Source organism: Streptopelia decaocto (assembly GCF_964273445.1).
Source record: "Streptopelia decaocto genome assembly, chromosome: 2".
Taxonomy (NCBI): domain Eukaryota; kingdom Metazoa; phylum Chordata; class Aves; order Columbiformes; family Columbidae; genus Streptopelia; species Streptopelia decaocto.
In genome coordinates, this window is record NC_138655.1 from 67,996,887 (window position 1) to 68,015,561 (window position 18,675).

Consider the following 18,675-nt stretch of genomic DNA (forward strand, 5'->3'; position numbering starts at 1 on the left):
CCCGCAAAATCCAGCAAATGATGAGAAAGGCAACTCATATGCAGGTCAGACTTATGCAAGGGTGTGTTTAATTTGGCTAACTATCAATGAAATAACTTTTTTTTTTTTTTTTTTTTCTGCTGGATCTGCTCAAAATGGGTTCACTACAAGCTGTGTTTGTTCCAATGAACTTGGGCTGCAGTGCAAACTTAAGTATGATGCCTTGAAGAGTGGGGGTGATATTTTGGTCATGGCAATGGTGCTTTTGACCACAGGAGCAGGAGCAGACCCTCTGTCAATGTTTCATCAGGCTCAGATGGTGAGTTCACACACTCGCTCAATACACAGGCAACCGCTGTGGCAACAGTGAATGCTTCACCTTGCCATGCATGAGAAGGCGTATGGTAAGCGTGACATTGAGACCTCCTTCAGTTGCTTTTGTGTCCTTCGTGTTCATCCTGGCCTTGTATCTTCAACACTTGAAAGCAGCTTCGTTTTTCTTTTTCTATTCACTTAACCTGTAAAACGAGAGGAAAAAAAAAGTACCATTGAGTGGCTGAAGCTGCTCTGAACTGAGAATATTATGTTGTACAAACCAATTAACATTCTTCCCTTTGATTTTGTGGGCTACAGGTCAGTGTTGAGAAGGTTCCTTTGATTATTATCCCTCCCCGACCAACTCTTTAGCCCTTCACCAAGTACAAGATAAACTTCTTTTTGAAATCATAAAAGTTCTTTAAACTTCCGGTATTTTGAAGCTGAAAGTCCAGAGCACAACAGAGTGAAATACAGTGTTTTCTTCAGAACAGCACTTTCTCTGTTAAACTTTATGGTATGTATATGCAATACATATATGCATATTTACACATGCCTGGTGCTGTTTTTATTTCTCTTCCTCTTACTACCTCTTCTTGCTCTTGCAGAAGAGATGTTTTTGTTTTCTCTTCAGCTAGAGAGAAATTAATTCTGAGCCTAAACACTGATGCCTGCCAGCAACAGCAGATGACACATTTTCAAAGACATCTGAGTAACTAAGAGCCACTTGGTGCTGTAAATCTGGGCACTGTCTGACTTTGTTTTTGTCTACCAGACCCAGAGGTGGATCAGTCCCTCAAAGGCCAAAACTGAGATTCAGCCCTAAGTAGAAGGAAGATTTTTCTTAATTCCTAATGACAAATTGCAGATTTTTCAGTCATTTACAAAGCCATAAATATCCTAAAATGCTAATGAAAGCTGCAAGGGCTGGATTTGAAGGGATAAACAAGATGCATTATAAGTTTGTTAATGCAAGGACATTTATCAGCACAAACAAAAATGGCAACAGGAAGGAATATTACCAAGGGCAGGCAAATTCTACAGTAGAAAAAGCTTAGAGACTCCTTACTAATTTTTGCCCTTTTTAGGCTTATCCGATAGAGCACAAAACCCTTAAACAGACATCACACCTCTCAGTAACCATCTCTTATTAATGACAACCTTCTTAGCTTCACATATTGGAACTTCCCAAAAATTTGGCTAGCTTGGTCACTGGCTAATGAGCACCCCTAGGGATAACAGTTTTGTGACTCAGAGCCTACAGCGGTGTCTCACCAGGATGACAGGCTATTAACCCCTTGTGGAGACAGCTCAGATATGGGACCAAACTACTGGAGAGACCTATCAGATCATTCCCGTAAAAACCTACGAGGTAGTATCATGCAGACTGTTTCATCAACTGATTATGATCCATCTTAACAGCCACTAAGCACTGTCATATTAAACCAAAGAAAAGCCCATCTTAGCTGAGCGTGTTATCTGTGAGAGAAGTCAACAGCAATGGTTAAAGAAAGAGCACAAGCAACATGTATGGAGTCATTTCTGGTAGACTTGCTGAGCCACCAGCAATCAGGAATTCAAGGTCTTCTGAGAGATTGTATCCAGACCAGCATTTTCGATAGCCATTGGTGGGACCAATTCTCCATTAATTGGTCTAATCCATAGATGTCAAACTCATTTTCACCGGCGGCCACATCAGCTTCACAGTTGCCTTCAAAGGGCCGAATGTAATTTTTGGTTACAACTGTGAGGCTGATGTGGCCACTGGTGAAAATGAGTTTGACATCCTTGACCTATCCAGATGGAGAAAAGCAGGAGAGAAACAAGGTGCCTGAGTGACGTGACAGTCCTTTCCATGAAGAGGGAGGAGGAGATTATGGTTGTTCCTAGACTAAGGAAGGGAATGGTCCCATGGTGGTCACCTGCTCCTTGCTGAGGGAAATGTTTTGTCTCTGACAGCCCAAGCATTTTCAACTCAACTCTGTCAAAAAAAAAAAAAACAACCAAAACCACAAAACAAACCAAATGCCAAACAGGCACACTTTGGTACATACACAGTAGAATACATCTCGGCATTCTAGACTTTATAGGAGTAACACTGGCCATATGAGATCTCTAGAAACCCATAGTAGCTTAAGGCATGCTTGAAAATTTCACATAATGGATATGTTTCAAGTAGAAGCAAGGTATTTAAGACCCATGAACCAAAATTTAGTTATGAAAGTATGGCTCTGTTTCTAATAAAATGTATTCCCATGTGGGAAAAATAATAGATACAGGTCTACAGTTGCCATGGCCTTTTACTGCTGTGACGCTAGAGCAGTATGCTCACTTTTGGTAATGTTTTGGAGGAAAGCCTTTTCCCAGACAACAAAGCAACTCCCACCCAAGCCTGACCTTTTCTAAGATAAAATCGGGGAAAAAAAAAAGAAGTGTATTTTTAGCTAAAACTTTTTTTTTTTTAAACCACAGATGTTAAAAATAAAATTCCACCATGAAAATATTGCTAAAAGTATCACTGCCACCTAATCTTTTTGCAGGATTTTGTCTTTGCCTCTCCTCCCAACAAGCTCAAACTCTGGCACCTGGTACTGAGAAGCAGAACAGATGTCTGGGGGAGGGCTGAGAGCATGTGTGCCTCCAAAGAGTTAGGCAGCTGTGTGAGATACAAAAGGAATGAATTCAAAAAGTCATCTATACATGATAAGGAAGAATATGTGAAGGCTATACATATACCATGAAGAGAGATTTCTGTCCTGGTTTCAGTTTGGATAGAGTTAATTTTCTTCCTAGTAGTGGGTACAGTGCTGTGTTTTGGATATAATGATGATAAGACACTGATTTTTTAGCTGATGCTAAGCAGTCAAGGACTTTTCAGCTTCTCATGCTGTACCAGGTGCATAAGAAGCTGGGAGGGGACACAGCCAGGACAGCTGACCTGAACTGGGCAACGGGATGTTACATACCATATGATGTCATGATCAGTATGTATTTGGGGGGAAGAAGACAGAGGGAAGGATGTTCAGAGTGATGGTGTTTGTCTTCCCAAGTAACTATTACGCATGATGGAGCCCAACTGTCCAGGACATGGATGAACACCTGCCTGACCATGGGAAGGAATGAATGAGTTCCTTGTTTTGCTTTGCCTGCATGCATGGCTTTTGCTTTACCTATTAAAATGTTTTTATCTCAACCCATGAGAACACTTTTACTCTTCTGATTCTCTCCCTCATCGCACCAGGAGGGAGTGAGTGAGCAGTTGCGTGGGGCTTAGTTGCCAGCTGGGATTAAACCACAACAAATTCTTACTATGCCACATCATTTACAACTGCTCTAGTTGTTCTGAGAGACCAAGTGTTCTGGTAAAAAATATACAGCTTTATAAGTAAACTTACAGAACTGTTACTTATCTAGGTATTTCAGTTTTAAAGACAGATTAGAATAAAATGCCTTGTTATATTTTATTATTTTTAACTAATGAAAACATTTTTTTTTTTTCCCACAGACATCACCACAAACATATGCTGGTCTATATCTCTCTGTGCATGGAGATGTCAGATTATGGCACAAGGAAGAGAATGGTTCCCTCTTCAAAGCCTTCTACACACCAGCAATACATCCATGAATTTATAAACGTACTGCTGTAATATACGAGCCACATAATGAATATTTAATCAGCAGAATAATTTCCCCCTCCTTTGCACAATCTGCATTTTGAACAATTTGGTAGGTTTCAGGCTTATGTGCGCCTCTGTGTGAGCAAACAGGAGGCTAAATACATGAGGCTTTCCTTTCTCAAGTTCTGCATGATGAGGTCCCACAGCTACTTTGGGGGCTGGGAGAGTTTAATCTCAGACTACGAAAAAAATCATTGTGTCACACTTTTCCTGATGCCAGGTGAAAATCAGGGGATTCGCAGGCGAGCAAAGAGTACCATGCAGGCAGCTACAGCCACTGACATGGTTGAATGTTAAGAGTGAGGGTTGATGCATTTTACCCTGCCTTCAGCAGAGAGCTGGCAGGGACAGGAGGTCAGCTGGACAACATCGTGCTTCTGACCTTGGGCCTCTGGACAAGAATGCACAAAATCCAACATGAAGGGCTCTGCAGCTCCAGGTGAAAAGCAAAAAAATCACGCCCAGAGAATGCAGGAAAGTAGAACATGCCAGATAGTTCCCAGCAAATATCCTCCTGTGGAGCTGACCGTGAACTTCTGAGGACATTTACACTGCTGTTTATCACATAAAAAGTGAAAATTTCTCTTTAGGTAGAGAAAGACACCCAAATGATTAAAAATAAAAAAGCCTTTTGAAAACTCCAATAAAATGGACATGCTATCTTATGCAAATGCTTCTGTCTGTAAATATGTTTCTATACATTTTCAATATTAGCTATCCCAAGTTGGTATAAAATGGCATGTCCTAACTGTTCACTGTTCACTACATAAGAACCATCGATTTTCTACGGCTTTTCTATAATTGTTGATAGATCAAGAAAGTAAAACAACAAGCAGCTAAGCCACATGTTCGTCAGACTACTACAAAGAACAACACAGTTCCTCAAAGATTTCACTGAATTAATAAAAGCTACAACATGAACTACACAGCCAAAGGGCAGTGACACAACCCCCACACATGCAGGTTAGGAATCCACATGGCTGAGGGCGTAGTGTGAAATGGTTGCCTGAAGCCCAAGAAAATATAAGTCAACCTCGTGACCGCCCTTTCTTCCTACTGCTCCAGCCTACTAATCGCCTCCCAAGAAAATAAGCAGACCACTGCACAGAATATGGCTGCACAGTGCTGAAAAATAAATATATATGTGTTTTAAATCTCTAAGGTAACCACTTCAGGCACGCAGGATAAGAAAGCCTTCGACTTCACAGCAGGCCAAGATGCCAAAGATGCATAAAATCAACATAGTACCAAGGTAGACATCAGGCAATCGATCTCTGAGTTTAAAGCCACAATAAATAATTTGACATCTGTAAATCTGCCAAGAAAGGTACTCATCTGGAAGATCCAAAGGCATGAGAGGGAGGAGGGAGAGAAAGAGTGTAGGGGGTGGAATGGGACGGAGCTGGGGTGGAATGGGATGGAGCTACACAGTCACGCAGGTGTGCTGGAAAGGAAGTAGGTGTAGCGAGGAGAGAAGGTAGGGAGAAAAAGAGAGATTAAGATTCAGATGGCTGATACAAAGAATAACATGAAAAGAATCAATGTGGAAGTAAGAACTGCCTGAAAACATTCAAGGAGGAAGCCTGCTCTCGTATGTGAAAACTTGATCGTATGGTTGTTAAATCCAAACCTGTGAGGAAAGATGGAACTGGTCACAGCACCCAGCATAGCATTCCCTGTGCTTAAGCCTCAAAAGGTACGCTTGAACCTATTTATGGTGCTTCATCACCATCAACTGAAAGATGTAATTATGAAAAATGCAAGGAAGAATCTACAGATAAAACTAAAAATAACAAATTGCAGTTGTTCCACTGGAAGAAAAAAACCCCCACCACTAAAACAAAGAAAAACAATGGGGCAAATTACAGTGACATTCAGCAGAAGCCATGCCTAATTTGAATGAGGACAATTAAATTCAGTCATCTAGTTCCCATGTATCTATAGGTTTAGAAAAAAGAAAACTTCAGTAAGGGAAACATGAGAACATCCAGATTCTCACAGTAAATCTGTTATTTCCATAAGATACAGAAACGTCCCAAAGGAGGGGTAGCTAAGCAGATGATCAAGCTGTAGGAAGGGGCTGAACAAGGAGACTAAGATATGAACAGAGTAACTTGGAGATGAACAAAGAGAATTATGAGTTATGAAGAACTGGAAGCTGGACAGTAACGTATTGATGTTATGAAGAAATAGTTCAGAATTTGATTTATTTAGTAAGAACTCTTTTAAAAAAGTGTCATTAAAAAAAAGAAAAAGATAGCAAGAGTGAACAAAAAATAACAGAGAAAACTGAAATGTGGGCTATGAAAAGTCTGTAGCTAAGTCGTTTTGATCAGAAGCCTCCCAGGTGGAGGGAGACCTTCTGGGAACTGGAAGAAGCAACACTGCCAGGGATCATGACGAGAAGAAAGGACCTGTGCTTTCAACAGAGCAGAGTTCTTTGGGGACAGATTTATGCTACTTACATGATTTTAGTCTTTCATTTAAACTGGAGGGAATATAGGAAAGGAGAAAGAAACGGAAAGGAATATAAGAAAATTACTACAAGACATGAATTTGAGACATTATCAATAGAAATTAACACATCCAGCCATATATGTAAGGTTTAAAATTCAAAATAAGCTGTCTGCCACAGAAAGGTTCACGCTATTAAATGAAGAAATAACCACTTTACTTTCAAGTTCTTTGATAAGCTAAGCGGTTATTATCTCTGGCTTTTCACTTGAAATTAGCATCACTGGATGTCAAAGGACTAAACAGTGTAATTATACAGAAAAACACTGGCAGCAGTTAAAAACAAAACAAAACAAACAAAAACCACCAAACCCCCCACAACTCAAACGTGATAACAATCAGCAGCTATTTATGGTGTCAGTTGAAGCAAAAGCAGAAGACTGGACATTTGCTGAATGTACATTTCTTCAGTTTCTGTGTCAACTGAAGGATAAAGACATCTACTGTTACTAAACCATATGGTTGTGAGGTTACTAAGAACAAAAGGCTCACAGGATGCCCACAATAACGTAACAATAATAACAATGACAGCTCTTCAAAGGATTTCTCTCCCAATAATAACTATTTGGAACAGGAGAAATCAAGCTTTGAAGTGCTCCAGTTTTATACAGAAGCCTCACCAGGAGAATCTGATTAATGTACAATAGCTAAGGAAGCAGGTGCAGTATTAACCTTTCTACTTTACCAGTTCCATCTCCCAAATTACTAGACAGGACTGTACACAAAGGAATAAGAACATACATTTTATTCACATCCTTATAATTTATATCCCAAAATAGTCTGAATGTTAATCTCTAACTCTTTAATGAAGTGAACAGGATCTGTAGAACCTGGTTCTATTAAATCATCGTATCATGGCCCATTTTAAGTAAGTTGATAGTTCGGATGGATCCAAAAATAAGAAAATTTGTTCTTTGTGTTAGCAGAACAAAAGGTGTGTGTGAGTTGGTAAAATGTGTTTTCAGTAAGAAGATAAAATAAGATAAAGGAATAGCTCAAGAATGAAATTTAAACAAATACTGCAGAGAATAAGGTTTCACAAAATTCATAAATCACATACTCAAAGAGATCTAAACAACAATTATTGATATGAAAGTAAACTGAATACGGGCAACTGAAAGAACAATTGAGTATACAAACAGACATATTTGTATACTCAGTATACAAACAGTATACAAACTATCTGTTTTACAAAAGAAGTAGTAAAAATTAGTTCAAAAGTCAAAGGGAATTAAAGAGCAGCATATTATTCCACCAGTTAAAAGCTACCAACAAAAGACAGTTACATACCTTAGTAAACCATGTACTCCTTTTACTAATTATTGTAGAAAAATCTCCATATCTCTGATTTGTTAAGCCCTGTAGTTACCATAGGTATCTGGAAGCAGCAGGTTTGCCAAAGACATGGAACTGATAAGGAAATAACAGATTGAAAAAATAGCAGAAAAACTTTTAAAGGCAATAGTAAGTATAAAAAGTTGCAAGACTCCAGGAGTGCTGCCTTTCAAATGTAATTTTATGAAGTGTGTAAAGCAGTACTAGTTTTTCCTTGAGGGGTATGTTTAACACTATTTTTTTTTGTCAGAGGAAGAACCTATCCTATCTATAAAAGAAGCTGTCTTTGTGTTCTCCCTAAAACAAAAAATGTTCTTACCCTATACGACCAACATAGTTACGTATAATTTGCTGAAGATGTTCAGGTGTCAAATAATTTTTGAAGAGAACAGCAGAAGATCGGAGACTTATTTTTCCTGTTTGCAACTGATGGATGTTTAGCTGCTGAATTTGATGTACATGAGCCCCATTATTTAAATGGACCACTTGTCCTCATGCTGGTCAAAAAGCTTATGCTTCAGCCAATGGCACTGGTTGTTCTCTTTTTGATTTAGTAAAGGAAATGAACAGCAACATATTTATTGAGCCTTCTACTTATACCATTTTTTGTAAAGCCTTTTGAGTAAACAATATGGCATTGTGAATTTATTACTGGAAGAAAACTCATAGAAGCACAATAAAGACTACTCTCTCATTGTTTACAGAACTGTTTCCTAGTATCGACATTCAATGATGAATTACTTATGTAATATAAATTAATATCAAAATACTATGCTGTGTGTGAATAGATAGCTACACACTTTGCCAAAATATAGAAAGCTACAGCCTCAGAAAACATCACCGGTCAATCAGGTATTAAATGCTATCAAATGCCTGGAGATCAAGTCTCGGAAAATCTAGAAAAGCTGTATAATGGCCTTCAGCAAATGCCAAACAGACCTGGGATCCTGAGGGATGTAAATAATTTCCACAGTGATTTTTTTGCCAATGACATCTTCCATCTTTTTTTTTTTTTTTTTTTTTTTTTTTACTTTCTGTAATTATTCCATAAAGAATTACCTTGTCAGGAATGCACAGAACACCTTTACAGTTTGCCATGAACTAAACATATCACCAGAGTGTGCAGGTCAGTACTTTGTACAGAACCACTAGGTAACTAGCTCTTCCACGCATATGAAAAAGCCAGGCGGCTAAAAGCCCTCATTGCTGGAAGCTGCCTCATTAGTTTAATGGAATGTAAACCCCTCCACAAATAAGAAAGATATGGCAGCTCACCATAAATTATTCTGCACAAATATTCTCTAGGACAATTCAAAGACGAGTTCGGGGTGGACCAGAAGGTGCTTTCTTTCCTTTCCTAATGATATGTAATGGAATGAACTGCAAGCTTTATCACGGATGTGGCAGTTTGCAAGACCAGGGAAGAAAATATGTGCATACGGTAGACCAAATATTTAACAAAGAATAATTTCTAATCATAGCTTTGAGCACAGAATCAGCTTTACCTGCTACTTTATTCGGTGGCTCCAAAACCATCAAGTTAAGCATCGTGTTTCTCAAATCTCTGTTTTTATGTTGCTCAAGTTTTAAATTAAAATTTTGGTTTACTTGCTTGTGTTCAACTAAGAAACATACACTCCAGCTAACTTGCATTAATCATTCTATATGGTCTGAGATAATAAATTTAAGAAAGAAATATACATACAAGTCACAGTGAAGGTGGGGAAAAAATTGAACAGACCTCCAACAGCAGGAGAGTGGCCTCTTGAGCACAGAGATGCTTTTAAGACTGGCCAACCACATAAGATCAGATTTTCAGTCCACACCTGTTCTTGAAAAAATCCTAGATTCTTATGACCTAAGCATTGTGAATGTATGTTATATTTGTTAATTTATCTCTGCCACCTAAAGTGCATGCCTTTGACATTTCATCAATTAAATATTATTATTTTGAAATACTGTTTCAATTATAAATATACCTTGAATTAATTCAAAGCAAATAAAACAGCTAAAAATATTCAGGACATACAAACTTTGCTTGTAGATTTACACCAAATGAAAGAGAGTCAAGTCTAAATAGATGTTCTCTTTTCCATTTTTTAAAATCTCTGACAGACTAAAGAAATCATTCCCATGCTCTATTTCCAAGGTATTTTAGGTGAGCAAGATTTAAATTTACATATATTTAATATAGTATGCATATATGCATAGAATAGGGTTAAATGCTGGAAAGTAAACAAGGTGAATTTTTTACAAGTCAGATGTGGACAAATGTTAAAAGATTGCTGGGTCATAATCTAATAAGCAAATATTAAGCAAATAAGCAAATATTAAGAATAGTATGATTTTTAAATGACATTTTTATATTTAGTAGAAACAGTCTTACAGATGTAATGAAGAACTATACTTTTCTTTGCCTGTACCTACGAGAGTACAGATAGCTTGTTACTGATCAAAGGAAAAAATGCCACAAACCAGTAGAATAATCCAAGAAATATGGAAGCTTCTTTAATGGGAAACTTTAAGCTATTGAGTATGTTCCCAATGAGCACAAAATAAACAGATATTTAATATTTTTCTTTCTTCTCTTTTTTTTTTATCCCGTCAGTGTTGAAATTACTTCTGCTTTAGAATATATATTTGTCCAACCTATTTGTAAATTAAATATTTTGTAGCCATATCCAGTTCAATAAACATGAGCCAGTTGTTTCACTCAATCCAGTATAAAACACAGTTGCTCGTTAGGGAAAAGAGGCTAATGATAATAATGCATTTCACCTTGTTAAACAGAAAAATATTATATATTGAATATAATTGAATCTCTGACACAAACAAGCAAAAATATCACATTTGTAATAACCTTAATTATGTTATTTACAAGGCTGTGTTTTGAAAATCTGTTCAAGCTCCCTAGATGGATAAAATAAATAGTCATTAAAAACAAACCAAAACAAATAACAACAACAACAACAAAAACACAAAACAAAAAAAAACCAAAAGGAAATGCATAGAGCATCTGAGGGAGGGAAGAGTATGAGATCTCATCCTTCTGTCACAAGGTGATTGGTACCAGTCACAGTACCCCTTCTGGGATGCCACTAGTGCTCGCTTGACACCAGAATGGATTGACAATTGTCTGAGAAAGAAGAGAGAAATTGGTCCAACAGGGGCACAGCTGTATCAGCTGCACATATGGCTGAGTGCTGCGAAGACTTCCATCATTCATAGGGATAAAAGGAAAACCAAAAAGCAGTGGGGAAATATCCCGCAAGGTCACTGGAATTGTTGCCTTCAAAAGTCATGCTCACAAGAGGAATATTTAAGTTCTCAATCACTGGTGGTTAGTCAAAACATGTAGCTTTATGAGAATTTCACTGTGAAACCCAGGTCTATGCAGTGGGTATAAAAACCCAGTAAGTTCATGAGCTTCATTTGAAACTAGATTAAAACAAACCAAACAAACAACAACTGAAAAAAAGCCCAACAACTAACCCACAATAAATGACTCTTTTATAGGCAGTCAATACTTAGAAGTAAAGAGCCACACACATACTAAAATTTAAGCCACTTAAATCAATATTTTTGCACTGATTTAAACCAGGAGAATCCTTAAAACTCAAAAGCAAGTCTAATTGATTAAGTATTCAAAAGAGAAGAAAAATCAAATACTTTATTTATTAATGACTTCAAAGTGCCAGCTGTAAAGTAAATCACTGTATCTTGCTTAGCACTGGGAAAAAAACAGCAGTAAAGCTGTTCATTTGCTACTTCTGTGCAACCTTTACAAAGAAAAGAGCCTATTTTTGCATGAACAACTGATGTGCTTCACAAAGCCACTCAACTGAAATAGCGCTTCATGAAGTATCTGTCCTTTTGTCTGTCCATCAGCCTTTCCTTACAAATATACACATACCTACATACCTATATATATGTGTGTATATATAAGCTCCCCGATCATTTTCATCATTTTGAAGAGATACAGGGATGTCCAATATTTCAAGTTTCCACAAGTTTCGTGGACCCACAGCCTAACCAGAGGTGCAAGGTGGTGGTTCCACCACAGGAAAAGCTTTGGTCTGAACCCAGCAGTGAAGGGTTCCTGGTGGGGCTGGGCACACGTAGGTCAGCAGATGCCCACTGGTCACACAGCAGCTCACAGCCACACACTCTCCTCTGCTCCTGGTGAGCATCACAAAGGAGGAAAGCGAGAGTAGAGGTCTCTAGAAATGAACTAATACAATCACTAAAAAAGCCCCCATGTTCAGAGGAACTCTCTGCAAAAGGTGCTTTAAGCAGACATAGGATACATATTCAGTTTATTCACGGAAAGGGTTGTCAGGCATTGGAACAGGCTGCCCAGGGAAGTGGTTGAGTCACCATCCCTGGAGCTGTTTAAAAGACGTATAGATAAGGTTCTTACATACATGGTTCAGTGTCAGTGTTAGGTTAATGGTTAGACTTTACGATCTTGAGGGTCTTTTCCAACCTAAATGATTCTATGATTAATTTTTTTTATTTTCCAGCTGCTCCAGAACCTTTGTGGCTCCTATGCAACCCCACTGCTTTTAACAGAGTTTCACAGACATAAATGGATGTGGAATTTGGTCCTGTGTTCTTTAACAAAACAAGACAGGACCTGTGTTAATGCAAAGGATTTGATACTGCCCTTACCTTTGATTTGGGACCACAAAGTGGCCCATTTAATAGAATCACAGAATCATAGAATGTCCTGAGTTGGAAGGGACCCACAAGGATCATCGAGTCCAACTCCTGTCTCTGCATGTGACAGCCCCACAGTTCACACCGTGTGTCTGAGGGCATTGTCCAGTCTCTTCTTGAACACTGTCAGACTTGGGGCCGTGATACCTCCCTGGGGATCCTGTTCCAGTGCTCCACCACCCGCTGGGTGAAGAACCTTCTCCTCATGTCCAACCTAAACCTCCCCTGGCACATCTTCCTGCCATTCCCTTGGGAATCTGTCAATCATCAACAAAGAGAAGAGTCTGGCACCTGTCCCTCCTCCTCCCCTTGTGAGGAAGCTGTAGCTGCCATGAGGTCTCCCCTCAGCCTCCTCTTCTCCAGGCTGAACAAACCAAGTGACTTTAGACACCCCTCATACGGCTTCCTCTCCAAACCCTTAATCAACTCATAGCCTTCTTCTGGACACTCTCCAGTAGCTTAATATGTTTTTTTATCCTGTGGCACCCAGAACTGCACACAGTGCTCTGGTTGAGGCCGCACCAGTGCAGAGCAGAGCGGGACAATCACTTCCCTCACCCGGCTGGCAATGCTGAGCTCATTTGTAATAAAAAAGGGTAAAGACCAAGGGAAGGTAATTGCTGACTTATTGTAGAGATTCCAAACACGTACTGAGGAATAGATTACTATTAAATTAAAAAAAAAAGTATATAAAAAAGCATTACTGAAGTTATGGTAGTATCTACATCAATAAGTGGAAGAGGACGTTAGCAGTACGCTAATGTCAGTTCACTGGAAGGACTGTGAACGTTATAAAGAGCTCAAATGTGAGAAGGAAGATAACACCACCAAAAGAAACACAGTGAAAAAATGGAGAGAAACTGGAATGCTGCAAGTGTGGCTGGCTCATGTAAGGGCAACTTAATTTCAAAAAAGGGGAAAGCAACGAAAGCTAAATTTCTTCCCCAAAACCTGTTTGTGGTATCTCTCAGGCTGAATGACATTAAGCCGCCTTTGTGTAAAGATTCCCAGAAGCCTTATAAGAAACACGCTGCAGTCAGTCGAGACAATCAGCACTGGCAATTCTGGATCAGGTCTTAAACAGAATTTAGACACAGAGTGCACATTTTATAGGAAATTCCACCTTGCAAAGTTTGTTTTCATTCCAAATTGGACAAAACCATCAATTTTTGAAACAGTTTAGTATGCATGTGAGTGAGTATGTTTGTGTTCTAATATTATTTGTCAATCCAAAGAAGTTATTTTTCAACAGATAATTTTTGTACAGACTACAACTTGATGGTTTGTATACTTTAATGTATAATATATCTCTAAGTAAAAATATGACTTTGGAATGGAAAACCAAAATAGCAAATTTTTACAATCTTATGAAGGCAGTATGGGCAGTCCTTATTAAAGCCTTTTATTTTTTAACAAGGAAGTCAACACATTCCCACAGAACACTTAGATATTGACAAATGGAAAAAAAAAAAATACATCTGCTCTTCTATAGACTCACTTTGTAATGGAAAGGAAACAGAGTTGAATGAACTAATGATGTCTTTTTTAACCTCCAGTTTCCAAGAGTTTGCACATTTTCTGTCTCTTTTCCATTTTACAAGAGCCCTGGCATTAACTTCGTTGAAGTTAGGGAGAGGAGGGAGGTTTTAGAGATTTTTTTACTTGTATTTAGTCAATCAGTAAGTTAACTTGGTAAGAGAAAAAGGAGGTCAAATAGTATTCAAAAAGATACAATACTTGTTTTCTTTTTTCCCCTCCAGTGCTCTGCATTGAAATCTGAAAAGCCCTGTTTCAGATTCTGCACTCTGCTGTCGCACACGTACTAATAGGACACACTGGCCTTTGATACAATTCTCTTCAGGGAACAAAAGCTTCTTTTGGCACTACTACAGCCACTGCTTGTTGTAGGTTACACATGCCTTTCCAGCCAAGCATGATTAATAACTGTTAAAAAAAATGCTTGTGACCCATGGCAAGTATTCTTTCAACTATAATACCAGCATTATGGGCTCTGAATCTCAGTAATTTTAAAATGTGCTTCTACAATGGAACTATAATTTAATTACTTTTTCTGCAGCCTCTTCCATTTTGTTTCATCACATTGATTGCACCATGTGCTTGGCTGCTTATGGAAGACTGCATCTGCCTCCAGGATTATTTCACTGGGCTCTTTCAACATCTGTTTCTGAAAATGACTTTATTTGCAGTGGCATAAAGAATAATCAGAGACTTGTTTAATCCAGATAAATTCGAAATGAGGGAGACACAGAGACAGAGTTGGAGGGAGGGAAGAGATGGGAAGAAAAAAGAAAAAGCAAATCTTTGCTTTATGCTGTGGAAGACACTAAAATAATCTGACCTGTTCCTGTGCTTCTGAAAGGCCATTATCTGATGGGTGATGTGATACATGAAAAGATGAATCACTAAGTCAGTTCCTTTTAATGTTTAGGTAGAGTTCATAGATGCAATACGTAAGACTTTCTAGCTAAAGCTTCATGTTGTGCTTGATCAGTTTAATATAATTTTCACAACCACTTGCAACTTTATCCCTCAAGAATCACAAAGCAGTCTGAAATGATCTGTAGCAGCTGACAAAAGTCCCTGTGATAAACAGGCTAAACCCAGGCTCCAGCATGACCTGACGTCCTTCCAAATGCAGCTACAGCCAACACCTGTTGCAGAGTGCCCCAGCACATACCGACAAGCACAGTTTAGCAGTCACTCTGATGTTAGCAGACGTGAACTGGGTCACCTGTGTATCTGATGAGCAAGTGTGAGGCCTCTATAGCATGCCTGTGCCTGCATCAGCTTGTATTCAACACAATGGAAATCACCATTGGCAACTGCAGTCTATTTTTATGTTACAGGTGGGTTTGTTAACCCACAAACCTGCAAACCATCATAAGCATTTAAAGAGATCACAGGTTTGTTTGGGTTTTTGTTTGTTTGTTTGTTTGTTGCTTTCAGGGGGTAAACAGATATATTTCAAGCAGTATCCACTGCCTCAATGAGGAAGTGCTGCAGGAAGGCACTTCCAGCAACAGAAAAGCAGTAATGCCAATGTGCTGTTATTTGCTGATCTTCTGGGTTCTATTGCTGTAGCAAGTGTGTCAGGAACAGCCACACTGAACACATCATCTAGCTGGTTTGGACACACATACTTTGCTAGGAAATACTTAAGGACGAACCAAAAGGAGGCCATGCAGTTCTCAGTCTAATAATAAAGTAATAATCTTTCTCCCCAAAAGTAATAGGTATAATGCAAATACAAAATAGGCAACTTGGTTTTTGCCTGATTACCATAGTTGTGTAGCCTTAATTAACCATCACAAGCAGTTTGGCTTTCCTTTTGCAGCCTGACTCTTGCCTCCATCATAGGCCATCTTGGCTTCCTCCTGAGACTTCATCCATCCAGGTCATCTAACTCCCTGCACCGCCACAGACACACTCTTAGATAGGCCTGTGCACTTATGCTGCTGTGCCCATGGGAGGTCCACAAAAAGGAAAGAAAAAACATTCCTCCTCTTCTGTATTTCACTGCCTTATCTTTCCTGAACAAAATACAGCAGGTGAGCTGAGGACCTTGAAAAGCTCAAAGCTTCCACCTTGCTGATGCACTTACAGGCAATACAAGAAGCAAAACTCCTCTGACAGACTGTGTGTCTAGTAACTTGGCAAGTTTGACAGGCTGCATTTGGAAGCCTGGTTATTTTTGTGGAAGACATAATCCCAAAAGCAAACATCTCAAACTTTTGGAAGGAAACACAAAGCAAAACAAAAATATGAAGCTAACACAAAGGAACAGAGTCATCAGTGTAGAGTATTTTGCTGAAGAACTATCTGAAACTCAGGAGATCAAGATTCTCTCTTCTCCTTCCTAACTACACCCCCTGATATCTCTTTGATGTCTGAAGAAGAAGTGAAGATTTGATAGAAGACAACATCTATTCACAGAAGATTTCTGTTTGGCTAAAACAGGTAGGGAAGCAGCCCTGAGGAGAGAGATGTTCCACTGGCAGGGCATGCCTGTGAAAATCCTATTAAAAGAGATTATTAACAGTTATTTCTCTCCCCCCCCCCCCCTTTTTTTTTAAATTTAGATAAATTAACTTTCTCCCCCCATTTCTCACCTCACAAGCGTAGTCTATAATACAGCAATTGTGCAGGGCCAATTGCCCTGCCATGCAAAGAAGTTACTCATTGCTTTTCTAGGGCTTCAAAGTAAATTGTACATGGATAGGGTTATTGCAATCTGACAAAGCTTTGCCATCTTGCTAGTATTACCAAAGAACAAAAGCAATCATGCTTAATTAGAAATTCTCCCTGAAGAATTTATAAAACTATATTGCTCAACAGCCAAGGTGAAAATAGCTTTGCCTCTGAAGTACCAGTTAGTGACCACTGCTGGACAATGAGAAGATGTCTGTGCTGTCCTGTTGGACAGATGTGGCTTGACAGCACCTCTGTCCCCAGGATGTTTCATAAAAGGTCTTACTAAAGACAGGATAAATGTTTGAACGTTTACCTTAGCTTACCTTAGCTTAGTCTCATGAATTTGGGATGAAACTTTCAGTCATGTGGAGCTGAGTTGTTTTCCTGCTGGAGATGTCTGGGAGAAGCCAGAGAAGAAAGGGTGAAGTGACACTGAGTCAGGCCAGGGTACTTTGGCCCTTACTTGAGAAGGGACAGAAGGTACCTGATGCTGCAGAAAGCAGAGGAGACAGCAGCCATCTAACATGCCTTGTCATAAGACAACTTTTTTTCTTCAAGGAGGTGATGAAGATATCATTGAGAGAGACAGGGAAAGTCAGTGGAGATGGAGTAATTGACAGGAGGAAAGAGACCAGACAAACTGCTGCTAAGAGTCTGGTATTGCATCAGCCACTATCAATATTAAAAATGAAGCATAAAAACTGGGGGAAAAAAGTTGAAAAAGCACCAGGGCGGGTGCTCCTGACAAAGATGCTCCTGTTCAGATCCCTGGAGACAGGGTGTAGGTGTGGACATGTGTCATTCACACACACTTGAGAGAGTGATAATACTGATAATAATGTGTCTGTCCTCTTAAAAAACCCCGACTTTTAAGTGGTAAACCCCATGTTTTGAGTAAATGTGAACAACCAGCTTGGAATATAGCTATTTAAGGTTCAGAGAGGGGATTTCAGCATTAATTCACAGCAGCAATACATGTCTTCTGCCACCACAAGACCATGACTTTTCCCAGGACTGCATTTAAAACAGAAGCTTCCCCAGCGTGGTATCAGAGCCACCCCGTGTCTGCTTATTTTCAATGATCTGTAATAGAGTTAAATTCATTGGTATGGCTCCAGCTATAGGAAAATGGTTTTACCTAATTTTTCTGTGCAACTCCTAGGTCAGACTGCGCCACAGAGAATCTTTTTCAGCAGAATTGCCGGACTGTGATTATCAAAGTGCTAACGTGGGTTATTTGCATCTCTATTTTTTGCCCTCATTTAAGAAAAGACAAGAATTAAGAGGAGGTGACCACTCTACTGTAGTATTTCAGGTTCAGACTTTCCTCCAAAAAAGATTAAAAATTCCCTTTCTTAGGAAGGACTGCTGACTGTGTGACAAGACCCAAACCAAAGCTGTCACCGCAGGCTCACCCACCGTAGCATGTGAGACCCACCTCAGGAAGTGATAAGAAGAACAGTTCATAACTCTGTCCAAGACATTCCACTGAACTCCAGCAGTAAGAGAAGTTCAGTTTATGTGAAAGCACAACCTGCCTATTACCCACCCCCCTAACTTAGGCAGAGTGCAGAAACCTGTTTTTGAGGACACTTGAAAGGGTACACTGGTAACAGGGAGCAGCTCCTCCGAAAGCAAAATCAATGTGTGTCGATAGAAGCAGCAGAGATGCCTGCTAAGTGTCTATGTGCTGGGAGGTCCTCACTTACTTAAGTGCAGCTGACTATATAACTGGATGATTTAGGCCCCTTAATCCAAGCACATGGACAATCCTGGAAGCTGTCCAGTGTGGGCAGAGCTGCAGCCAAATCACCATGCCACCAAATCTTGCTACCAAGAAAAAAATTATGTCTGCAGTAGTGCTATCTTGAAAAAGAGAATGTAAGTGCTGGGTGGTTTTTCTCCAGCAGCTACCTATGGAGAC

The 18,675-nt window shown here is 39.3% G+C and overlaps 1 protein-coding gene across 5 annotated transcripts in view; it reads right to left on the minus strand.

The window, feature by feature from the left end:
- Positions 1-18,675, minus strand: part of LOC309436906 (poly(rC)-binding protein 3-like) — a 151,578-nt gene that overhangs the window by 64,782 nt on the left and 68,121 nt on the right. For all 5 annotated transcript variants that reach the window (XM_082046558.1, XM_082046559.1, XM_082046557.1 and 2 more), the window contains exon 2: positions 359-497. In XM_082046558.1, the coding sequence (XP_081902684.1) occupies positions 359-436 (78 nt within the window). In that variant the 5' untranslated portion in view covers positions 437-497. The remainder of the gene's footprint in view (positions 1-358; positions 498-18,675) is intronic.